The sequence below is a fragment of the Chionomys nivalis genome, chromosome 1, assembly GCF_950005125.1.
Source record: "Chionomys nivalis chromosome 1, mChiNiv1.1, whole genome shotgun sequence".
NCBI lineage: Eukaryota > Metazoa > Chordata > Mammalia > Rodentia > Cricetidae > Chionomys > Chionomys nivalis.
In genome coordinates this window covers 175,805,573-175,832,642 of record NC_080086.1, presented here as the reverse complement: position 1 = coordinate 175,832,642, position 27,070 = coordinate 175,805,573, and the positions used below count along the sequence as shown (strand labels likewise).

General features: G+C 36.1%; 1 protein-coding gene across 3 annotated transcripts in view; it reads right to left on the bottom strand.

Annotated features, from left to right (window-relative positions):
- Grm8 (glutamate metabotropic receptor 8) overlaps positions 1–27,070 on the bottom strand; it is an 818,705-nt gene that overhangs the window by 77,382 nt on the left and 714,253 nt on the right. For all 3 annotated transcript variants that reach the window (XM_057770162.1, XM_057770181.1, XM_057770171.1), the window contains exon 9: positions 16,418–17,349. In XM_057770162.1, coding sequence (XP_057626145.1) covers positions 16,418–17,349 — 932 coding nt within the window. The remainder of the gene's footprint in view (positions 1–16,417; positions 17,350–27,070) is intronic.

Here is a 27,070-nt window from a genome sequence, read left to right as displayed (position 1 = left end):
CTATCAGTCTGTCCCTTACCTGTTGCCTGGTCCCCCACACCAGCAGGTCACCTGTGCCATAAATCTTTCAGTTACTAAGGAGAGTTAGAACCATAGTGTTGCAGAGTTCGAGACAACCAGGAAAGACAAACCAAATTGAGACTCTATTGAGACTTCAGTCAACTATTATTTAAGCTGCAGTTGACTACAGTTTTCTTAGTTGGTTTTGAGACTGTGGTCCAACTAAAAGGAGAGGACAGCTTTTTAAAGGCAAAAATCCACAATCTGTTCATGGGGATTTTCACTTTGTAGAGGTGTGAGAGACCATCCAGGTCTTTGGAACTGTGGGATTGTCTTCACAGCCTCAGGCTTCTGACAGGTTTGGCCTCAGCCTTCTAAGATGGAGTCTAAAATTCCATAGGTGAATAATAAAACACAATTTTAGAAAGGTAGTGTAGTAGAAATCCAGAAAACATACTGAATGAAGAAAATAAATAAAAAGGAACAAATGGACATGACTGCTCCTAGGTATGGTGAAGGAGAAAGTTTATGGTAGAGAAAAGGGGGAGCACAATCAGAGACAGAGTGGACATGACCAGACTAAGCTGGGCCATGTGGGGAGGGAGGGAAATGAGAAGCAGCAGGGAGAGAGAGAGGAACCAGGTGCAGCAGCTGGAGGTCAAAGATACAAAACAGAAAGGGTAAACAAAATGTCTGGATTATATAGGGTTTAAATGTCTGCCTCTGGGAGAAGAGCAGTCCAGCCTCTGGGTTTGACCATTCAGAGTAGCTGGTGGGGTATAAAAGCCATACCCTATAACAGGTACACACTGAGGGATATTGGAAGACACTGGCTACCAGGTCCAGCTTTGATATGCTAAATAAGCATATATGTAGAATGTGAAATGTTTGCAAGAAAAGATTTTATGGTTTCGTTAGAAAAATAATTTCAATAAAATTAAAGGTAATGTTGGGAAGACAAAATTTAGAAATTTTAAGTTTCAACTAATGGAGTATAGATAACAATTTAGTTTAAAACTGATAATACAGATAAGATTTATAGTGAGTAATGAATTCTGCAATTATACATTTTAATCCAGGTGCTCTACTAGTGATATTTAACTTCCGGAATGCAGCCCATATCTGGCTCAATTGCTGCTATCAGTATTCAACCAGGTGAAGGTATTAAGTACAATGTGGAGAGCTATGAAGACTGACAAAGCAGAAATATTATCAAATTGCTTCATGACAGAAATCAGAGTAACTAACAAATAATGTCATGGTTTTCATAAGAATGGCCCCCACCAGTTCATATATTCAAATATTTGCTAGTCACTAGGTAAAACTGAGAAGGCTTAGGAGGTGTGGTCTTGCTGGAGGACATGTGTCATTGGTTTTAGGCTTTGAAGTTTTGAATAACCTAAACCATATATAGTTCACTGTATCTCTGATTGATGCTTAGGGGTCAGATGTAACTTCTAAGCTACTGCTCCAAGCCATGCCTGTCTGCCTGCCTGCGGCCATGCTCTTTTCTATGATGATCATGGACTCACCCTCTGAAGCTGTAAGTCCTAATAAACTCTCTTTTCTGAATTGCCTTGGCCAGACTGTCACTTCACAGCTATAGGAAAGTAACTAAGAAAAATAGCAAGCCAAGGAAACTAACACTTACACCTCAACAGTAGCATGGACATGAGCTGGGGATTTGACCTTGGAAGTAAGGGACAGAGTGAGGGTACAGTAGATATTTCAATATAAAACACAATTATGCAATTCCGTAATGAATAAAAAAGGAGTGAAGGAAAAGTCAAAGTCAGGTACCAATTATAAGTTTCTAAATATCCATTCGATGTTTCTGGAAAAGAAGGAATAAGATAGAAAGAAAATAAACACAGTAGAGAAATGTGAGGTTAAATATAAAAACCCCAAAGCTTGTGGACAGAGTAAGTTCAACCACAGGTCCACCTTCAAGACAAATGCAAACATTTGCAACTTTTTTGCAAAATTCACTTCAGTGACTTAGAGTCTCTTTGAGATAAAAGGAAATGACTTTAAATATGAAGAATTTAACCATTTGTTGTAGATATAAAAGCAATACGGTAAGTAGTGGCTATTTTCATTATAATAGATTTCGCTTTTTTACATGGCTTAATTTTACAACTTGAGTCTAGAGTTTGATTTTCAGTGTTGTTTTGTTCCAGACCCTTCCTTTGAACATGGAAAGGGCAGAGCTGAGGAACACAAAGCAAGTCTGCCTAGCAGAAGCTATGCTGATGATGAACACTTCAAGGGAATGGTGTTGGGAGAAAGGCCAAAATCAGAGACAAGTAGAGCAGAAGGAAGATAAGACAAAAAAAGTAGAATTAAAGCAGCATGGTTTCTCAGAATGTAAACAAGGGAAAGCTATAACACTAAGGTCCTTGGGAAAATATATATATTGCAGTATGTAAAATACTGTCAGTTATAAGCAAAGCAGAAAATCCCAAATTAAGGCCCCATTTCTGAGAGGCATGTTGCAACCCTGTGGTGCTGACTGCCTCTGCTCGTAGCTGCATCTCTTGCCATGACCTAGAAGACACTTTTGCATTCTGATTGTACTTATTTCATGCTTTGTCATTGTCAGTTCTTTAGAATAAGTGCCCAATATGACCAAATGTTCAATAATGAGGAATCTGATTGGTCATTTTAGCCCCGGGAGAGTGTTGATTTGAAGAAAGGGAGGATTTATGGTCATAGGTTGCTTGCTGATTTAGTCAATACTTCATGAGTTTTGATGATAAGCTTACAGCTTCCAATACTATTTTCAATTCAAAGCATTTGAGAACTTTTTAGAGAGAAAACAACTGGCAAGAGAAATATGTTACAGTGAAAATTGCTTGAGAATCTGAAATCTTCTGCAGAAGGTATATGTGTGGGAGTGTGACTATGTGGTTTTATACACATATACGAGCGCTAGGTGAGAACTAGTTGAAAATTTTAAATTACAAAATTGTATTGTAAACACTAGAAATGGAGGAAATTGTACTGTGTCCCACTCTAGATGAAGAGCTAGCAACAATTAAAAACTGCTGTGAGAGTGATGTGGGATTCCCCCCTTTATGCTGTGAATATCATTGATTAATAAAGAAACTGTCTTAGGCTTGAACAGAAAATAGAAATAGGTGGGGAAAACTAAACTGAATGCTGGGAGAAAGGAGGTGGAGTCAGAGAGAAACCATGTAGTGCCTGCCAGAGACAGATGCCGGACAGAACTTTACCCAGTAAGCCACAGATTACTAGAAATGGGTGAAATTAAGATGTATGTGTTAGTCAAAAAGAAGATAGAGCTAATGGGCCAAGCAGTGATTTAATTAATACAGTTTCTGTGTGATTATTTTGAGGCTGAGCAGTTGGGAAACAATCAAGCAGCCTCCTTACAACAAGGAGAGGGAGAATTAGCCTTCTCCAAAATGAGCAACCTAAATGATTAGTTTATCCTAAGTGGTTAGATAGACACACAAGCAATACTTAACAGATTTGGCTGGTTATATTTACATATTTATATACGCATATATGCATGTATAATGTAACAATAATAGTTACAGAATAAGAGGTCATGAATTTGAAAGGAGTAGGAGGTTGTGATAAGGTTTTGAGGGGGAAGGAGTAAAGATAAAATTATATTTTAATTAAATAAAAAAGAGAGTAACCAATCTTCTACAGAGACAATAAAAATGCAAACCTACAATTAGTAGTGATTTTATTTATTGGTTTAAAACTAATCTGTTCCCAAATTTCAAGACCCTGTCAAAAGATAAAAACTTTCAGACTGTATTAAGGATTCATTTACAAGAACCTTAAAAAGTAATTTTAAAGAGACAATAAAAAAACTAGATTTATTTGCAAGATGCCAAAATTATATACAAGTATCAGAAAGGAAAACAGATACTGAGTAACTTTTGCAAGAGCAAATAAAAAAAAAAAAACAATATTACCCTAAAAATTTCACAAGCCTACTTAATACTCAAATTTCTTAATAAAAACAGGATTATTTATTTAGATGAGATTTACCATTTAGAAATAATTTGGGTGGTTTTTTTTTTTTACTGAAAAATAAGATTTTTTGCCATGAAATATATTCTGACCACAGTTTCCCCTTCACCATCTCCTCCCAGATCCTCCCCACCTCTCCACCCATCCAATTCCATGTCTCTCTCTCTCTTTCTCTCTCTCTCTCTTTAGAAATAGACAGGCAAATAAAAGAAAGGAATAAACCAGAATCAGTAAGAAAAAGGACAACACACACACAAATGAAACCCATAAAAACATAAAACCAGAAACCTGAGAAATCATAGTATACAAGCAAAAAACCAAGAAGATTATAAAAAAAGATGACCAAACAAAGCAATATGAAGAAAAGAAAAAACCTACAAAAATTTCATTGCTTTCATTTTGTGTTGGCTGTTTACTTCTGGGCCTATGCTTAAGTGTGGTTTGTATACAAAGTAAGATTTCGCTAGAGAAAAATAACTTTTCCTTTGCAAACGATTGTCAATATATGGGTTATGGAATGTGAACTCATGCCCACTTCCCTTCTTAGCACTGGGACACAGTCTTCCTTGAACTTGTGGAGGCTATGATATTTCAACTGTGACGATTTCTTCAGGGACCAGCAAAAGGGCTTCTCTAGAATTGATTTCAATCCCTGAAATCTTCATTGTGGAAGGAGAAAATCAACTCATACAAGTGGACCTCCGACCTTCACACAAACCCATAACACAAATAGTATGTAAATTCAAAGATAGTTTAACATTTATTTCATTATTTGTTTTTGTTTATTAAAAAATCATAATCCAGTTAACTGTATCTTGGTTTTTATTTGTGAGAAGTATTTTTACTTTTTTTCCATGCCTTAATCTCAACTATGCCTCTACATTCTTGGCTAGATATAATAAGCAGAAATGGAAAAGAACGACTTCCTAGTGGGAATTAAGAAGAAAATTTTAAAGGGCTCAAGGGTAGCATTTGCCTAACATAAGTGAGGCTTTAGGTTCTGTCTCCCTGGGGAAAAAAAAATGTTTTCTTTTTTTTAGCCAAGACCAGAAGAAAACCTCACCTCCCTCAGAAGAAGAACTGGATAAAAGCCTCTCCTCTGCCCAACAAGCTGTGCAATTGCAGGTGAACTGACAGCCTAGACTCTGGAAGCCCTGCCCTGATTTGTCTTCTGTTCCTAATTCAATCCGAAATACATCCAAACATTTCTTGCCTGAATTTCTTCAGTAAATTTATTTTACTTTCTCCTTATCTTCGTGCTTTATAATTTATACAATTCACCAAGGGTGGAGAAATTTTACATATAGTTGCCCTGAGACTATCTTAAAGTTTTGAACGGTTCGAATATACAAATATACTCAAATCCCTGATAAATAACACACAAACTTGGCAGAAGTTCTTCCTTGGAATGACTCCCAATTATTGGCTACCCTAATCTTACAAGTAACCGCATAATTTATTGCCCATAATGTGAAATACCTTTTCAGAGTAAATGGTGTACTATTAGTAGAGGCATAAGGCCATCCAGCCCTCTGGTGACCAGTCTAATCTTAGGATAGCTTCTCAACAGGTTTTGCAAGTGATATCTGCACTTCTCTTTCCTGAATATTTAAACCAGTGTTGGCACAGTTCAGGAGGCTATTTCCATCTGTTGCTCCCACCATATCCCCAGGCCTACTTTAATTCTACCTCTTCTGCAAGACTTGCTTCTTTTCTCAAGGGAACACTCTGTTTTCTTCCCTACAGGATCTCTGGCCTCAAGGTTTTATTCTACCCTCCGCTTTGTATATAGTACCCGTGTGCTTCATACTCACCTTTACTCAATGCTAAGAAACTTGATAACAGTTCCTTATTCATTCATTTTCTTGAATACAAAACAACAGGGCAACGATGCATGCATATCCAAAATATTTAACAAATATTTGTGACAGAGTGCAGTCACCAGATTTAAGGTAAAGTAAACCAATGTGTCTTTGTATATACATATATCAATAAGATTCCTTAAGATACAGTAAACCCTAAAGGTTCCTGATATGAGAGTATAAGTTCATGTTGTCTTAGGAAAGAGTATTGAGATCTTCATTTTGTCTTGACTACATACAACTATTGTTATATCACATGGATTAGGTAATTAAATCTATATATTTAATTTACAAAAGGATTCTCTATTATCCATCTACCTATCTTCTGTTATCATTTTATGAAACTGATAAGCTTGAATAATCTTTCATTTCATTTTTACAGAGAGTGCAGTTATCTGTTTGGAATCTTACATTTAAATGCCACCTGTTAGTCATTCAAAGGATAAGGTGGGTGATATGATGAACTGGCATATTCTACTCTCTTGGATTTCCCTTACAGACTTCCTCTTTTGATTCTTTGTTCACTTTGTATTGTCTTGTTTTGGTTTACTGAAGCAGGATTTCACCATGCTCTGGCTAGCTTGAAACTCAACGTGTAAATCAGGCTTTTTTAGAACCCATAAAGATGCACCTGTTTCCTGAGTGCTGAGATTAAAAGGTGTGCATCACCACACCCACTTACACTACCAATTCTTAAGTCATATAACAAATTTTGAAATACAGAGCTAATGACACTTACTTGCATTCAAGTAAAAGAATTCCTATTCTATGTTTTGTCTTCTTGATCCTTTTAATAACATAAGAATATTACCAACTGTGACTATTTTTAATAACTGCTAAATATTATTTACTTTAGACTCATCCAAGAAGCATAATTAGATTTACAGATAAAAGGGTAATCAAAATTTCTAGCATTTCATAATCATAATCATGAGTTCTAGCATTTCAACCAGGCTTAGTGGTACATTTGTGTAACCCCAGAAATATGATAAGAGGCAAAAGTATTGCTTGTTCAAGACTGTCCTAAACTACTAATAGAATTCAAGACCTGTCTGGGATACCAAATGAGTTAAGAATCAAACTGATGGCTTGGTATACCATGCTAGATTCAATCGTCAGCAAGACACACACACACAAACAGAAAAAAAGAGGAAAGCAAAGGGAAAGAAGGACGTAAGAAATAGAGGATGGGAGGGAGAGAGGGAGGAAAGAAGGGAAGGAAAGATGAAAAAGAAAAAGCATGTAAAATTATCTGACAAGATCTCAAATACTTTCATATTTGAAATTACTTCATAAACTGATTTACTTCCACTGGATTCTCTGTGATTATCGACAGTATCTGGTTTCTCATATGCATTTTTATGGTCACATCAATATTTAGATTATTTCTCTAGCACATTTGCTTCTATTTTCCATGTCTAGGATTTTCCCTCACCTGTGTTGGGGATCCTGTACCTAGGCATATGTGTGCATATTCATTGTCTTTTGGTTCTACTTGAGAATGCTGAATGTTAAAATTCAAATATCTTCTGAATTACTTCTGTGATTTTTTTTCTCCTTTGGAATTAGTTTTTTCTTTTCTATTTGTGTTGTAGTTCTTTATAATTTGTATTATTGCTTTTGTTTTTTAGTCTCAATAAGCCCTAAATATTGATGTATAATTATGATTGTCAGGCCAGGTTAATTAAGAAAAATTACCAGTAGAGGTCTTTTCCTTTGCTTAGGATGGATGGAGATGGACTTGTGGAAAAAAATGATTATTTCTTGGCTGGTTTCTCTTTTAAATATAAGGACAATAGCTAGCAAGAACTTATGAGAGGACGGATGTGTTCAAACAGTTGGAAACTATATCAGCTCTAGAAGATGCGTATTTCCTGTACCCCTCCCCTACTTTTTTTTTGTTTTGTTTTTGTTTTTGTTTTTCGAGACAGGTTTCTCTGTGGCTTTGGAGCCTGTCCTGGAACTAGCTCTTGTAGACCAGGCTGGTCTCGAACTCACAGAGATTCACCTGCCTCTGCCTCCCAAGTGCTGGGATTAAAGGCATGTGCCATCACCGCCCGGCCCTCCCCTACTTATTTATGACATAAAAGTACTTACATCCTTCTTCTGTGCCTTATACCCAGAGAAGACCGCCTCTGACAGATACTCCTTATTCTTCAAAACTATATAATTTTAACATTCCCTCTCTTTACACCTTAGTTGCTAGAAGGCAGAAATTTGGGAGTCGCTATTCTGAAATACATTTCTTTGCATGTTTATCTGATGGTCATCATAGATATTTCTGGTTACATGTCCTTTCATCACAAAATAGTTTAGGACTTCCTTGATGATAGCTACTTATGGCCTTTTTTTTTTTTTTTTTTTTTTTTTTTTTTTTTTTTTTATAAGGCATACAGGGAGACGACGACTATTGAGTTTTATTTTCATTGGTTTAAATGCTTGAATATATTTGGTTTACTTACATCTTCAATGAGTAGAATTTATGTTAGCATTTGGATAAATGTTCTTCACAATTTAAGGTGAGTGATGTTGACTTATATGTGATACACCATTTAGATATATGTTTTTAATATCTGCACATAAAATTGTATTATGATTTTAGCTCAAAGGAACTATTTATTTATTGTCATCTTCTCTTTCTGGCATTCTGTATGCTTCCATGAGACACAAGTCTCTACTGAATCCTGAAAAATGCACCTTGAATTAACAATAAGTAATTAGTCACTGCTTCCCTATTATCAAATGGTTGGATATCAGCAACACTTTATCAATACAGAAAAAAATGTATTTTTAATCTGAAAATTTTCCAAATATTTCTAAATATAACCAAGTCTATATATTCTGAAAAATAATATTAAATAAATAATTATCATAGGGTTTTGGATCATATCAACAACTATGATGCTAATGACATGTGTTAGCTCTATGACCAACCACCTTCCCAACTGACTCGATAATGATACAGCTCATAAAGTCATTGCAGTTTGGGCACAGACAATTACAATGTTTTAAAACTCAGTTCAGTTTCAAATCAAAGTATGAGAAAATACCACAACCCCATAGTAACCAAATGTTTACAATTAAGAGCCCTGGTACCATGTTTTTTTCCCTGGAGTCCCACACATGGCACTGTGAAACTGAATCAGGATTTATTGAATAAATATCCCTTTGTAGTGTCAAGTAAGGTAAGAATCTCCAAAAGAATTGTATGAATCTGAAAAGCTGAAGTTTTCTGTATCTAGAATATGTACATAACCTTAAAAAAAACAAACAAGTCAGACAAGGCAGAATCAACCTCCTTCCCAGCCATGCCTATATGCTTATAAGAAATTCATTCGCCTTTTTCTTCTAAAAGTTCATACAGGCATATCCTTCAGTTTACCTGAAAATGCAAGATCAAATAAATGTTTCTTTTCAGTTTTCTGTTCTCATTTGTTTCTCCCCTTCTAAAGAAATATTAAAACATCCTGGTGCAACTGATATTACCTAAGAAAAACTTCCCACACCACCAGAGACAGTGCTGTAACCTGAGGTGTAACTGAAGCCTCCAAAAGGAACCACTTCAAATGAGTACAAGGTGGCAAGAAAACAAGATCAAAATGGTGTATATATAGAGTTCAACAGCAAACAGTACAACAGACAGGTGCAGACATGCAAAGCAGAGTCTGTTCTTTATTTCTACTCTCCCTCTTATTTTAAAGGACACATGTGGCTGTAAGGATATCTGGTCCGAGCTGTGTGTCCAGCATCTTTTTCCATTGATAGCCAGGCTATGTAGACATTGGCACTCCAGGTTCTGAAAGCTCTTGATTCTTGTTGACTATTCTTTAGGGCAGGTATTTTATTACTAGTCAGAGAGATCTGTCTCATAACCCCTTTTTAAAGCTGTTCACATTTTCAATTGGAGCAAAACGATTTTGGCAACTGCTTCGTGGGCTTTCCTCCATATTTTTTTTCTGCTAAATATTTGAATCCAGTTACATATTGCATTAGAAATATCCCCTTTCTCCTGCTACAGATTTTTGTATCCTCATATCCCTCTTTCACTGATGTATTTATACACATATAGTGGCAAGCACATGCCATGTTTGATAAAACTCTTACGGTGTAGATACTAATGGCTAGAGAAATTGAGATTAACTGTCTATCCAAATCAAGTGAGATCCATGACTTGCATTTATTTTTATACTTTAGTCATTAAACAAATATTTTAATACAGTTTTAGGCTTGTTATAATCCATACGCTTAGAATGCAGTGGTGAGCAAAACCAAATAAGCTCCCTGTCTTCATGGAGGACACCTTACTGGTGATGATGCCCAGCACAGATTCACTGCTTACTGTGTGTTAAACACTTTAATGACTCACAAATTGTGTAACTGAAAAATTAGGATAAGGTATCTATTGGTTCAACAGATAATAGTGAGACAAAATTATGTTTTAGAAAAGTAAATCATCTTCCTATTCTTTCTCAGAATATATAAAATCAAGTGTACTCTCGGTTGAGAATAAGAAGGACCAAAAGCAGAGGGTGATTGTTTAATACAGCTCTACAGTGGAATTTGTAGTCTTAGGGGAGTTTATACAGCCTCGGCTTACCCAGAGGATCCAGAAATTAATTCCCATCACTGATTCTCCAGAGCTGTGCACTTCCTTACAATAACTGCAGCTCCATATTTCCTTTATTTCCTTACCCCTGCATTGTTTTTATTTTGTGATATATTGTGTATGACAGGCAGATATACAGAAAGCACAAGGAAAAAAGGAAGAAGTGAAATGCCCAAAGCAGCAGACCACTACAGAATTTCTTCTGCTTGTGAATTTTACATAGGAAGAAGAACAACTATTATATTTTTTGCCCTTTGCTTTAAGTATTTAGTAGCCCTACCTTAAAGTAAGCGAAAGTAACACATGATTTTGAGAGATAAATATGGCTAATCATTTAAATAGCAAAAATTCCAACAAAGGGTTTAATGTTGATCACAAGAGAGGTATATGAAAGACTCGAATTAAGCATTAACCTAAAAAATCCTAAGCAAACAAATTTATTATATTGTATATTATTATAAAACAAAATTATTATATTGTACTATATTGTATATTACTGTATAAGATATGACAACCACTAATTTAAAGGGCATTTACTGAGAATGTATCATATACAGGACTCTATCTGGGAATGTATTCATTCAGATACGAATCTAATAGACAGGCTCTATGGTCTACAAGTTTAGATGGGGTGGCATTTGAGGTTGAGACAAGCAAACAATACAGCAGAGCTACTAGAAAGGTGGGGTTGAAGATGACTCTAAGTCTCTGACTTGAGTTATGGGGTAGATGCTCTACATGGCAAGGGGTCAAAGCTGGTTCAGATGTACTGGTTTGGCAGAGTTGTGGAGGGGTTGTTTGTTTGTTTGTTTGTTTTTTGCTTGTTTTGCTAATGTTGCTAGATAGTTTTACATCAACTTGACAGAAGCTAAGGTTATCTGAGAGGAGAGGAGGAAACTCTGTTAAGAAAACAACTCCTTAGCCAGGCAGTGGTGGAGCAGGCCTTTAATCCCAGCACTTGGGAGGCAGAGGCAGGAGGATCTCGGCGAGTTCGAGGCCAGTCTGGTCTACAAGAGCTAGTTCCAGGACAGGAACCAAAAAGCTACAGAGAAACCCTGTCTCAAAAAATAAAATAAAGAAAGAAAGAAGAAAGAAAGAAAGAAAGAAAGAAAGAAAGAAAGAAAGAAAGAAAGAAAGAAAGAAAGAAAGAAAGAAAGAAAAGGAAAATAACTCCTTAAGACTGGGCTGTAGGCAAGCCTGTAAGGCATTTTCTTAATTAGAGACCGATGACAGAGGACCCAGCCCATTGTGTGAGGTGCATTCCCTTGAGTGGTAGTCCTGGGTTCCAAAAGGAAGCAGGCTGAGCAATCCATGGTGAGTAAGCCAGTAAGCAGCACCCCTCCGTGGCTGCTGCATCAGCTCTTGCCTCCAGTTTCCTGTCCTGTTTGAGTTCTTGTCCTGACTTCACTTGATGATGAGCTATTGTGTGGAAAAGTAGGTTAAATAACCACCTCCCATTTCCTCCCCAGCTTGTTTTTGGTCATGGTGTTTCATGATAACAATAGAAATACTAATACATCTGTCAGCTTTATGTTTTTCGGTTCTGATATTGCTTTTTGTTTGTTTTTGCTCTATCCATCGATCTAGTTGGAACATTTTACTACTCGGCAGTGTCACAACAAATATCTGGTTAACTGAATTTTATGGGCCCAATTAGGAAAGATAAAATGTCTTTAAGAGATTTCTGCCACCCTTTGAGCCTGTAACTACCAATAATGATTATTTTCTACACAATTAGGTTAATGATTTTAAATATATTTTTTTGTCTTTTCAGCACAATTATGTGACTTTGGGTATAACTACAGAGTACCTCATAATTCTATATTTTCTTTATGCTGCTTCCCCAAAAGAAAGGGAAAGTAAATTTCTTCCAATATTTAGAAGATTTCAGAAGTATGAGCAAGTTACATAATTATAAATCTAAAGAGAAAACAGGTGGACAAGTTAAATGGTGTTTGCTACTGAAAACAGGCACGACACACATCAAGAGCTATCAGTCTTTGTGGTTCTGTACTGACTGTTCTTTGTATAACTGCTAACTTGGTTACATAGAAATGTTTTCCAAACCATCTTTGTAGATTATCCAACTCTCTTTACTTCTGTTTCTTGCTTCTTGCAATTTCAGAGAGACCTGCATGGGTCAACAACTTTCCTGCAGTAGACACTACTCTCAATGGCATGTTGATGTGTGCACTGGGAGAAAATGTGCACTGCTGTTTTCCATGGTACAAATTCTGCGTTACTAATGTAAAGTTAGAGAATGCATAGTTATTTGCTTTCTCATCTCCAATCTGACCTCTCACCATCTTTCCTGCCCTTGAGCCTGGCATCTTGCTGGTGCTGGCAGGCAACAGGAAGGCATGGGCTGAGAGCCAAGCTGATCCTTACAAGGACACTCAGAGAGGTAGACTGACATGGGTTCAATAATTAGCCCAATGCCAGACACAATGTTCAATAAGAATCTGCTGAATTAATGGATGTGTGTGTCGCCTGGCTGTTGTAAATGCTTCAAGTTGATAACCTGGGCTAATTGGCCGAGCATTATAAATGAAAATGGACGAGTGATCAGCTCTTCTTTCCTGCCAAGTCAATAAACTTATTTAAAGACTTCTTTTAGAGACAGAAATGTCTAGTTCATTTTTAATATCCACGTCAATAGCTTTAATAATGTTAAAAATACTATGAAGCATTTTATCTATCATCTTGAATAACAAAGAAAAGCAGACAATAAATTTTAAGGTAAGTTTTAAGATAGCACATAATTCTATTATATAAAGTACTTCAGTGGCAAGGACTGTTTATGATCCAATAGCTCTTGCTATAGTGGCAGTCTAAATTCTACAACACGGAAACTAAATGATACATCTCTATAACATTCTGAAAATCCCAACAGTTATTACTTATTATTGAGTTCTGCAGACTATCTCCCATTTAATCGCATCATAAATACAAAATAAATTCCAGTTAGCATATTTTTTATTTGTTTTACAATTTGTTTCTAAAACATACCTTTACTCCACAAAGGTAAGAAAGAAAAAATAATGAAATTGGATAACCACATTCAACCAAGTCTCTGAGGGCATGGATATGTACACTCACAAAAATAAATATAACTTCCAGATTTTAACATAGATATACACCTCTCAAAGGCTCAGCATCACAATGGCAGCCTCAATGCCTGGCAGGTTTCTGTGTTCATTTCGTGTTTAAATCTTTATCTGAATCGTTGCTTTTTAGAAGACAACTACAATCTATAAACTTATTGTTTGGGAAGCAAATATTTTATTTAGAAAAAATTTATTCTTTAGGAATTGTATGTATGTGTACAGTGAAATATGATAATATCCATGCTGTCATTTATCCCTCCAGTTCTTCCCCAGGTTCACCATCCAATAAAAGTCCCTTCCAATTCATGTCCTCTTCTTAAAAAAAAAAAAGAAACAAAAGAAAACAAAACAAAAAGCCCACTAAGTACAATTAATGCTACCCATATGTGAATGCATGTGGGGGTTACCCACTGGAGCATGGGCAGCCTCTATCACTGCCACATCCCTGAAGAAGAAAGACTTCCCATCACCCAGCGCTGTCAACTAACAATAACTCATTTGTTGTGGCAGGACTTCATAAGCTCCTCCCTGGGAGAAAATATTTTAATAACTTTATAGATCCACTGAGAATTCAAATTTGTAATACTCTTTTACCCAATAACTTGATACAAGATGATGATTTTATTTCTTCTAATTCTAAAGCACTGAATTCTCAAAAAATACCTCAAACATATTCACAATTGTTTTAACCTTTCCGTGTAGAAGTCACTATATGAAAAATAACAGTTCTATAGTTTAAAATGTAAGAGAAAAGGAAGAATAGCAAGCTAGAATACACAGAAGATATCCTCTGCTCGGATACTTGTGGGTCACCAGAAGCACAGTAAATTGTTGTGATGACCTCTATAGGTAACGCAATGGGCCAGAAGAGGTTACAGCACTCAATATAACAACTGCTTACACTGTCGTCACTAGAAATGTGTTTATTTGAGCATTTTCAGACTCTGAAAAGATGCTATTTTCTATGACTAAACCAACAATTCTATTAAACATTGAAGACAGTTATTTTCCGGCTTGCATATCTTTCACAAGTTAGATTTATAGGTTTAATTTCTAATACGTTTTCATGCTTATATACTGAAATACATATTTTCATTACTAAGGGCCTAGCTCCTGACTGTCTTACTTTTATTTATTTTTTTCTTTTCTTTATTTTTTATTTATTTATTTATTAAAGATTCCTGCCTCCTCCCCACCACTGCCTCCCATTTCCCTCCCCCTCCCTCAATCAAGTCCCCCTCCCTCATCAGCCAGAAGAGCAGTCAGGGTTCTCTGCCCTGTGGGAAGTCCAGGGACCTCTCACTTCCTTCCAGGTCTAATAAGGTGAGCATCCAAACTGCCTAGGATCGTGGGTTCGTGCCCCATGTTGGGTGGTCTACTCTTTGTTGGAGAGATGGCTCAGACGTTAAGAGCACTGGCTATTCTCCCAGTGGTCCTGAGTTCAATTCCTATCACCCACATGGTGGCTCACATTTATCTGTAATGAGATCTGGTGCCATCCTCTGACATGCAAGTAGAGCACTGTCTTACTTTTAATTTCCCTCTCCATGTTTGATCCCACACTGAATGTCCATGGCCCCCGTAAAGCCAGGCTGTCAGGGTAGTGCTGGAGGTCACTAATTCATGGCAAGTTTATGCTAGTCATCAAAATTTAGTAAAGTTCTTTTTTTTTCTGATCAAATATGATTGTAGGCCCCATTGATCCAGTGAGTGCTGAGTGGTCATTCTAATAAACTCGCCATCCCCTTGTGGAAGACTTTCTATCTGACTAGCTTGAGGTTTTAAGTTATGCAGGACCTCACCTGTATCTTAACAGTCCCAGCACTCTAACCTCCCACGAGATAGATGATGTCTTCCTAATGATGGAGGGTGGGCAGATGTTGAAATCCTCTCTTTGAGAGATCTTTCTTACATACACATTAAGGCTGAAGGGTTATCACTATAGAAATCTAACATCTCCTGGAGTGCTACAAATTTCTTCATCCAACTTCCCAAATCTGGGAACTCAAGCTAACTTTGGTTCTCCTCTTCCTCGTGTGTAGAGCTGCATGTATCTAGATCAACAAATACCAGATCTCATATGAAGACTTTCTCTACTAATCAGTGTTTTATATGGGAAAATGTGGACTGAAGATTAATGACAAAGTAAATTACTTCAAGAGGGTCATTGATCTTTGCCTACAAATTCAAACAATTTTATATAATTGTCCACTGTTATTGTAATTATCCACCACCATGATCATTTGTAAATGTAACATGAACAAGAATAGGAGCCAGGGAGATGTGGTAAGTGGTTAGGAATGTATTAACACATCACAGTATGTTTTGGTTTTGGTTGTGTTACTATAAATTCTGCCTCTGTGATTGCAATCATAACTATCAAGGAATGGCTTTTTCCCAGAGTTTCCACAAAATAGAAAAGATGTCATTTGCTTTGCAGTGGGATCTCTCAGGGACAGCTCACCCCTGTGAGTCCATCTGCCCTTTCTGCCTCTGTCTTTTAATTAACATTTGGAAAAGAACAGTGACACTGTAGATAACAGGGCAGAGAAAAGAGGCACAGAAAATGATACGAAGCCTGTCAATCTTCATCCCTGCTAAAGAGAATGCAATGGTGGTACTTAGCGGGGGTAAAAAGTCATTTGTAGGCCATACATACTCAAAGCAATGTAGTCTTCACACACACACACACACACACACACACATACACCACAGACTGGAACAACTTGAAACAATATAAATGAACTAAAAATAGGAAAAATAATTCTAAACGAAGTTACATTTCAATACTTCCAGGAAAAGGGCTGTCAAAAGGATTTCCTGGGGCTTACCTTCTCTGCTGACTGGGCTGTACCAAAAAAGATGGGGATGAAAGCTAACCAAATGATGCAAGTGGTGTACATGGTAAATCCAATAGGTTTGGCTTCGTTGAACGTCTCTGGGACTCCTCTGGTTTTAATGGCATAAACAGTACAAGTGACCATCAGGAGGATACTGTACCCCAGCGAACAAATGAGTGACAGATCGGAGATGTCACACTTGAGCACTCCTCTGGCATTCTCGGGATCTAGTGTCCGCTGTTCTCCATAGTCAATGATGGTGTGTGGAGGATCCACAACAAACCACACAAACACTCCAAGGAGCTGCACGGAGATGAGGCTGAAGGTGATCACCAGCTGGGATGCCGGACTGATAAACTTAGGTGCTGTGACCGATTTCTTCCCCTGCTCAAATATTCGGTGGATACGGTTTGTTTTGGTCAAAAGTGCTGCATAGCTGAAACACATCCCAAGTCCCAGGAAAATCCGCCGGAAGGAGCAGATGACTGTGTCGGGTGCTGCAATCATCAAAAAGGTGATTGAGTAACAGAGAAAAATCCCTGTCAGGAGCACATAACTAAGTTCCCGCCCAGAAGCTCTCACGATAGGTGTGTCGTTATAGCGGACAAATGTCACAATCACAAAGGTGGTGGCAATGATTCCCAATATTGCTATGAACACAGGTACCACCGCCCAGGGAGAATGCCACTCCAACTTGATGATAGGGATCCTCTGACAGCCTGTGCGGTTGATGTTGGGTCTCTGATCCAATGGGCAGAGTTCACAGGAGAGTTCGTCTGCCTGGTAGTTATAACCCTCACAGCGTTCACAGTGCCAGCAGCAAGGGACCCCTTTCACGGTTTTCTTCCTTTCCCCGGGCTTGCATGGCAGGCTGCAGACAGATGCTGGGTGTGTGTGTTCTCTATTAGCCCACTGCATGTCTTCTACCTGTGGGCATAAAAAATTAATGAGCCTTTTATTTTTCCTCATTTATAATATCCTAATCCTAGCCACAGGTTTGTAATAAATCACAGAATGGTGACAGTACAAATACAGTTTACCATAATAAGAGTCTCATTTCTTTACCTGATAGTGACTTTATAAAACTGTTAAATGATTGGATCCAATCAATCACTTGGATCATCAACTAGATGAGTGTCATTACTTTCTACTTACCTCTTCAAGGCTGACCACTATGATATCAAAGAAAGATTTATTGGCCCAAACAGTTTTAATACGGAAGCCTTGTGAATTAAATAATAAGGATAAAAACAAAACAAAGCAAAAAAAAACCCACAATAAAACAAAACAAAACCATCCCCATAGAAAGATATTTTAGAGCTAATCACAAATCTAAAAGTCAAAATCTTTCAAATATTAAATTAAGACACAGAAGTGATATGTCTTTAGAAAGACAATGATTCACGTCTTTCTAAAATAGTTGGGGAAATTCAGAAGACAATATGTTGATTTTGAAAGGAAATGATGCAAGTAGCTATTCTGACTTCTCATTTGCTTATGTAAATAACCATATTTACATGTTAGGCATACACTGACACACATACGTTGAATAAAAGACTTAAAGAAAGTGTTTATTAATGAACACTTGCAATCTTAAAGGTGGTTGAAAGCAATGAAATTATTGCCAATGAGGATACAGAAGGGAGAACAAAATGGTCCCACACAGAGATGTGACAAATAGAGAGCTAATTTGAAAGTGCTGGAATTTGGAAGACTCTTAAGGGCACAAACACATACAAAATAAAGAAAGAAAGGTAAACCAGGTAACAGTAGTCAGATACTTGAATCACCAAGTGTGCAATGTCAGCCTTCCCCTCCTATGCTTTTGAGGACCAGGTAATTAGGTTATTCTTATGGAAAATGACTTAAGATTTCTTTCCTTCCTTAAATCTTCGCTGGACTGTTGAGGTCTGGAATTGGAGTCCCTGGTCCCTAAACTCTGCACTTGTTGGCGATATCTGAATCTACCCAATGTGGAGTACACCATTTAAATGTCTTTAATTCACACGTCATTTTAAGAAAGGTGATGTCATCATCACGGAAAACTTCCAGAGCCATCCTGGCTGCTTCCCATGAAGTAAAACTATTTATTTACTTGGAGGGTTTCCTTGAGACAGAAGGAAATTTTGAACTAAAAGCAGAACCTTTTCAAAAATATTGAAAAATGAAATATTCTATTTTGTGACTGAATTACTGATTTTAGACCATAATGGATTCATAATAAAGGACACTTGAATATTACATTTAAAGGTAATTACTATAAACTTAAACTGCAATTTGTCTAAGGTTTCTAGAGATCTAGGGTAGCCTAGTTCAAAATAGAAATTAAAGTCAGCAAAAATCTTAGAAACATTAAACTTCACAACTAACAGAAAAAAATGTCATCTATAACTACATTTCTGATACTTAACTCACAACACATTTCAATTTGTTTCAAAGGATGTAAGACTTGTTCACAAAAATCAGGGTTGCAATAGGCACTACACTGTCATTTTCAGTTAAAATGATTTTTTTCTGAAGTTTTATGTGAAATAAACCAATGAAAAATCTTTTTTGTAAATGACCAATAAAATCACAAGATTATTGAATATAGCAAGGCATGGTGGCTCATAACTGCAATCTCAAAACTCGGGAGTCTGAAGCAGGCAGATTAGCAAGAGCATCAAGACAGTTTGGGTACAGAGTTAGCCTTCATTACACTACCCTGGACTACAGCTGGCCTGGAAAGACATGGCCACTGGTGCAATAGTGGCAAGAAGATCATGGGAATAACCAACCACTTTCTGTTTGAATTTAAGTCTAATATAATAATGAAACCCATTATTGTCCCCATTGTCAGGCCAAGAACCTATGACTTGATAGGTTATTGGTACTAGGTAAAAAAAGCTAACAACATAATTCTGGTAAATGGATATAGTGTTTAACCAACTCCCAATGATGTATTATTATACCCATAGTTTAAGCCATCTTCTAACTCTTTGACAAAATCAGTATACCATGAAAAAGTACTAAGTAATAACACAGGAAAGAATTAAACCTCAATCTAATAAGGGCTATATGCCAGAACCATAGCCAACATTAAACTGATAAAAACCTTAAAGCAATCCTATTAAAATCAAAATTAAGAAAGGGTTATCTACTTTTACCTTTCATTTATTTATTTGTGTTTATAAGCCCTTACTAGATCAGTAATACAAGAGAAGGCACTTAAAGGAATAGAAATACAAAAACAAATAAAATTATTATTTGCAGAGAAATGATCAATACATTTAGCAAAAGTGGCAGGATAAAAACAATCAGCCTTTCTGCAGACCAATAGCATGCATGCTGAGAAGGAGAGCATATACACACTTCCTCAATAGCCTCAAAAATTTATGGAGCTAAACTTCAGGAAGTCAAAGTATGCAACAATAAAAAATGTAAATATCTGAAGAAAGAAATTGAAGAAGGTACTAGAAGAGCAAATCGTCATTTTTGCATAATATTTCATACTTAAACAACATTTAAAATGCAACAGAACAAAACAAAAAACAGAGGGAGGCTATGAAAACATGGCTCAACAGCTAAGAGCACTTGCTGCTCTTACAGAGGACATGAATTTCATTCCTAGCACTCACATGGCCATTCATAAATATCTGTAACTCTAGCTCCAGAGAATGTGATACCTTTTCTAGACTCTGTGGACATGGCACACACATGCTGTACGGACATAAATACAGGCAAAGCACTTAAAATAAAAATGAATAATATTTTTTAAAGAATGCAAAACAATTTATTTTAAATGACAATATGAAATGAAAATGAAATTGATTTCATTTATTGTAGCATTAAAATTAAAATGCTTAAAATAAGCTTAGCTAAAGCAGTATGATGTTTATTCACTAAAACTATAAAGTTACTAAAACTAAACCAAATAGATATTTAATCAATTAAAATGCTCATAGACAACAACACCTACTATTGCTAAGATGATAACTCAAATGTATCTACGGAATAAAAACAATGTTTGTTGAAATCTCAGGTAGATTGTTTGTAGAAATTTAACAGTGGATCCAAAATTTCATGTTAAGGGATCAAGAAAATGCAAAATTATTTTGAAAACGAAGAAGAAAGTTGGTACTCACATTGGCTTTTTAGAGCAGTGATTTTTATGTGTTCTGCCTGCATATGTACATATACAACATGTGCAGACCTGCTTCAAGCAGAAGACAAGAGAGGGCATCCATCCTCTTTGCCTAGAGTAACAGGTGATTGTGAGCTGCCACGTGAGCACTGGGACCTGAGTTTGCAGGCTCTGGAAAGGGTGGCAAATGTTTCTAACCATTCAGCAATCCTGTTAGCCCACAAAACTGATTTTAAAATTTGTCCAAAGTATTATGATAACTGATATAAAAATAAACAAAATAGTAGAATAGAAGAATAATTTAGAAATACATTCATGCATATGTGGACAATTTACTTTTTTGAAAATATTAAGATTCTTGGGGCACTTACATACAAAAGAGTGAAGAAGACCCCTGATTACATTAAGTAAAATGATCACACATATTTAGCTCAGATTTAACTTTTTTCCCCCTCTGGAATAAGAGCTGTCCTTCACATCAACATAGTAATAAAGATGGTAGTACAGACTTGAAATGCACTAAAAACAACAGAAATAGATGAGAGTGAGGGCCAGAAAGAAGTCAACATGACTTTTAGATTTCTGACCTGAAATTCAGTCATGGAAAGTCACTCCCACATCTTAAGTTTGAGCCATCACTCACCTCCACAGCCATGTATAACCTTGATCCCGTGCCTCACCAAGGTAATGGATTGCCATTATGGATCAAGCTACCTTAGTACTTATAATATTCTTATGTAGCATTTTAATGGCATGCAATTATATACTTATTTGATTGGTTGTAATTTATATAAAGGAATGTGCTTTTAAGATTATAGGTTATAACCTGGGAATCTTTTAAAAGACTTACCTAAAGAACACATTCTTCCTTACTAAAGATTATGGTTCAATAGGTCTTGGAAGGGACACCAAGTCTTCCTTTTAAAAATCCTCCTTTATTCTTAGTGGGCTTTGCACAGCAATTATGAGCCATACTTAAACATTTATTTTTAAAATTGTATTTTCCTCAGGACACTATGAACCACTTATCTGCCATTACAGTCTCCATCCTGCTGTGATAACTAATCCCTAAATACCTTTGGTAAATATTTGTTTGGTGAATAAAGATGAAATGGAAGAACAAGAATGAATAGTGGTGGTCTTCAATGAAAAGGGTGGTACAGAAGAACAATTGATATTAAAAAGCAAATTATGACTTAGTTCATGAAAGTCTGCATCAGAATTGCCAAGAAATAAGATTATAAAGGCTCAGTCATATGCAAGGCAATTCGAACAATAAATATTTATAATGAAATTCTAACCCTCAGAAATGGTAGAAAATATGAAAGGAAAATGTCACAAGTATAACCCAGAAGACAGTAGAGCAGTAGACTCAGGAAACTCAGTGAAGCAGGGGAAGGTCTGATTGGAAGTAGGGAAGAATCCAGTCTAACACCCAAGAACCAAGTAGATTCAAAATGGTAGGGAAGAGGAAGTGGTGAGTGATACCCAGAGGTAGTCACATTGTAGGAGGAAAGAATTTGAAAAGTATCCTTTGATTTCTTCACAAGATAAACAATAGTTTTTCTGTGAAATTTTCCTTCTTCTGTTCTACTCCACACAAGTAGACATTCCCCTGCTTTTCGTTAATATCCGGTCCATACATCTTTTACAACTCGTTGACTTTATATTGTTATACTGCGTGTTTATGTTTATATTGGGCAGAGAGCAAACTGATCTAATGGCAAGACACCAATTTTGCTATGTATGAGTTTATGTAGGTTCAGAAGAATTTCATGCTTGGCATACACTGATGAATAAACAATGTACAAAGAACTAGCCTGTAACTATACATCTGTAACTCTTCTTTTCGGTCTTTTGAGTTTTCTGGCTTTGAGCAAGAGAAAAATTCTTTCCTACATCTACTTGGTAATTAGATGTTGTTTTTTTCTTTTTTTCTTTTTTTATATTTTATTAATGAAGGCAATTTTTAAATTTAAATATATTTTGATCATATTCTTCCCCTCCCCAAAGTCATTCCAGTTCCTCTCCCTCTCCCAATCCACTCAATTTTAAATTCTCTCTCAATGAAAAAAACAAATGAATTCCAAGACGACTGGAACTATAGGGAGAAGCCCTGTCTTGGAAAAAAAACAACAACAACAACAACAAAATAAACAAGCAAAAAAAAAAGGCAATGCAAATAAATGTTGAAAGAAAGAAGACAAAATAAAACACCACTCCAAAAGAAAATCAAACAAGCAAATTCCACACCAAACTGTATTTAAATAAAAGCACTAAAAGACTGGAGTCCATTATGTGTTGGTCAACTGAACATAAAGTCTGCCCTGGAATGAGTGATATACTCAGTGTTACTCCATTCGCAAACTATACTTTTCCTTCTCCCAATAGGTGTAAATGATAGCTCAGTCATTAACCCTTACCTTAGTGGATGTTTTCATCCATTCATTCACTCATTCATATAAAAAATTATTCCAAAATGAATTTTAAAATAAAACAAAAACAGCATCTCATTGAAGTTGGACGAGAACAACTGACAGAAGGAAAAAGAGCACAAGAGAAGGCACAGGAATCACTCTACTCTTTTTCATACTCCGGAATCCCATGATAACACTAAACTAGAAGTCACAACAAACACAGACGCCCTGGTGCTGACCTGTGCAGTTTGTGTGAGCTTATATGAGCTTTGCTAATATTGACTTAGTAACTAGAATGTTTTTTCCCATAGTTTCAAAGATACTAATTTTAAGGAGACTAGTCATTCATCTGCCATGTATGTTGAAGTAATATTAGAAAAATCTCACAAGATCTTCAAAATGTTGTGTGAATCAAAAAATACAAATTCCTAAACATAGAACTGAGGAGCAGCGTTGAGAAAATCCCACATTCTATCTATAATTGGTTTTTTGTTTTGTTTTGCTTTGTTTTTGTCTAAAATAACACGAACAGTGACAGGTCAAACATTGTTGCTGCTGCATTTCATCAAGGTCTGCTATACTTTGCTTTTATCTTTCCACAACTTAGGCTCTGCCTGCTGCTGTCTGGCAATTAGCGTATGGGTCTTCTGTATTTACCTACACAAAGGAAGAAAGAGTCTAGCTCTTGATTTTGAACCTAGGGAAGCAACGTCCAGATTCTGAATGTGAGGTTATATATAGCAGAATATGAGGGCTAATAAACAGTGCAGGAAATCAGACTTGCAGTATTATTTCCAACTGGGAAGTACACAGCAATCCCCAAACAGAACCTCTTCCCAGCACCATGCATGTGCAAATCAGCAAGCTCCATGAAGTATTTGCCACAATGATATCAAGACAGAATCTTAGTTCTAAATCTATGGTCATTCTAATTTGAACACCATGGAATGATAGTTTTTAATCATAAGCCCTTGAGGCATGATTGTTTTGCTATGTGCTCTATTAAATATTCTAGATGGCTACAGTTGGAGTTTCAATATTTCTTTGAATAATGTTTCATATAGGAATAATTTATCTAGATATTGTCCATGAAAATTAGTACTTTAAATTCTCAGATTAGTTTAGTACATTTACTTATTACCTTAAAAGTATTTATAGCATTCATAATTTGAACGTAAATTCAGCTAAATATTAAAATGCAATTTAAAGGTCACATGACCAATTGCATTAAACACAGTATCAGTGTTTTACGGGAGCTAAGTTCAGTTAAATGGCTCTTTCATTACTAATTAGAAGTAAAAGTCAATAATGTGTAAGTCAGTTCAGAACTAAAACTTACTGATGACAATTCTTTAAATTTTCAGATTATTCCACTTAATTATGCACAATTCTTACTTTTCTGACATTACATGATTCTCAGATTCATGCATATACTAATGTAGTTCATTGCAAAATGTTCTGTGTTTGGTTTAACATCAAACTCAATAATTTGCTCATTAAAATACATTACATTTCCATTCAATCTTAGGTCATATGATTTAATGGATATATAGTTCAACAAATAAAAGATTTTGGGAGAAGATGCTTTTAGAATATTAAGATACACACATAGAGTCTGGGAAAGTTCAGTGGTTAAAAGCACTTGCTGCTCTTGCAGAAGACCCAGCTTCAGTTCAGAGGAATCATCTCCCATGGAGTCCCAGTGGAGACTCCGTCTCTCCATCTGAACTCAGGTACATAACACATGGGCATACACACATACATACACACACACACAAACACCCAACACAGAGAGTATTAAAAATAAGTCTTAAAAATAAAAAAAAAACAGAAACATGCACAGGTGGGTTTGGAATGCCTATATTTAGCAGAAATTTTGTACCATAAAACCTACAGGCATAAAGACAAGAAGACTGATTGTATGGTGGACAACATTTACTGAGGGCCTACTTTAAGCAGTGTTCTTAGACTGAGCAATGAGAGTTTTAGCAATAAGGCCTGAGTCTTCCCCAACCAGGTTAAGGAAGATAAGACTGTAGATAACATCGCTTGTATAACACTTTATTTAAAAAGGGTGAGTGGACTCAAGCCCAGGCGACAATCAATAATGTTCTTTTTCCTCTCTGCATAGTTCCCAGAGCAGTGAAGGACAATAGCAGTCAGCTAAAATTACATGAAAATTGGCTACATTAAGTACATACAACATAGGATGTAGAGGAGACAGGAAACAGAGTAGGCACACAGTTTTAATATGATAACCTAGGTGAAGGGAGACTCAGTTTACTGGAGATGGGAAAGAAAAAATAAGTAGAAGGGATCAATATATCTTATGATTTTATTCAAAGTTTTATTTATATTTTTTCCTCACATGACATGTTATTATTTGTATCTTTAGTGCCTCCCTGAGCTCAGTATATGAAAAGTTTAGTCCCCAGCATGGCTTCTTTGAGAAGGTATGAAAACTTTAGAGAGGAAGCTTATTAGAATATGTCTAATGACTGAAGGTTTTGCCTTCCTTAGGGACTGTGAATCCCTGTCTTTCTCATTTCTTAATTGTGAAAGTGACCGTTTTCTCTTCTATGCATGCTCTACCATTACCATGTGAAAATCCTTTAGAGCAAATAGCAGTAGGTTCATTTTATTTCATCGTGGGCAAACCCCCCTTTTTTTTCTTTGTAAGCTGAGTGCCTCATGCCTTTTATTATAGTGGTGGGGAGCTAATACAACACACTTTAGATAGAAGATTAAAAAGAAAATTAAGTCCTGGATCAGAATCCCTACACCCTGAGACTCTCCTCCCCTCAAAATTACTTCGGTAGAAGTTTAATTCTGCCTAGGAGAGGTCTAGATGTGTTTTTTTGATGTGAGAGCATCACAGAGGTTACATTATCCGCTTGGCCTGTTGTATTGAAAATAGTTCTAATTGGTACAGTTCCTGAAAGTGGACTAAAGGTTTGTTGGATCTTTAGCACAGTTGGAACAGGAATATTAAAGCTATTATCTTGGAACATTCCAGTCCAGCAGATTTAACAAATCAAATTTGGATATGTTTAGATTTGATATCAGGTGTTTTCCAAAGAAACAACAGAAACAGGAATACTCTTGTATTAAAAGGTTTAAATGAGCATTTATTTTCCTCTAAAGGGATTCCAAAGATCCCAGTTCTTCCAAAGGCATTGGAAGAATTTTCATGATGGAAACAGATATTAAGCAAAAAGGAGACACTTGGAGAAAGTAGAGGCAGTACACAGAGAAGAAAGCATAAAAAATTTTAAATAACTTCAGAGATACCCTTCTTTTTACATTTAGTGTGTGAATGAGTGACTGCACATTTGTGTTTCTCCATTCAGACATCAGAGAAGGAATCGTTGAGGTCAGTTTTCTTCCAACTACCATTTTGCTGAACCATCTTGCTGACTCCAGAGATGTCTTAAAGTACATGTATGAAATGTTCTTTTAGTAAAAAAATATTAAAACAACATTAAAGAACTTATAAGCTATAATCATCATTATTAATAATGAGTTATTATAGTTGGAGTGATTATTGTGTTAATTTATACTGCATATAAATTATATATTATATGCATATATATTATATGCAGTAATATTAATTATTCTATCATAAAATGAACTAAACACAAAAATTAAAAAGTGGACATGAAGTAGCGTACTGGAAATTAGAGTTAAAAAAAAATGAGTGAGCAGTAAAGTGATAATCAAGTAAAAAGAGAATCTGAGAGTCCCAACCTCTCCGTAATATGCATCTACTTGGAAGGAGAAGAGAATATTAGACAAAAAAACTAAGAAGATTGGGCAAAGTAAAATTGCAGAAATTTTAGGTCTAATAATTTTGCTGAAATTACCACACACACATACATACACACACACACACACACACACACGCAAACATTAGGTCTTAAAATGTTGGAGTTCCAAAACCCTGGGTGTAAACAGATCTTAAATAATTCTGAAGATTTCACCACCTTGAGCTTCTTCTCCCCACCAAAACGTTTACACAGCATAGTCTATTGGAAGCCTGAGATACAGAACACAACATAGTACCTATTCATCCTGAAGTAAAATTTTTGGCCTAGATCATGGAAA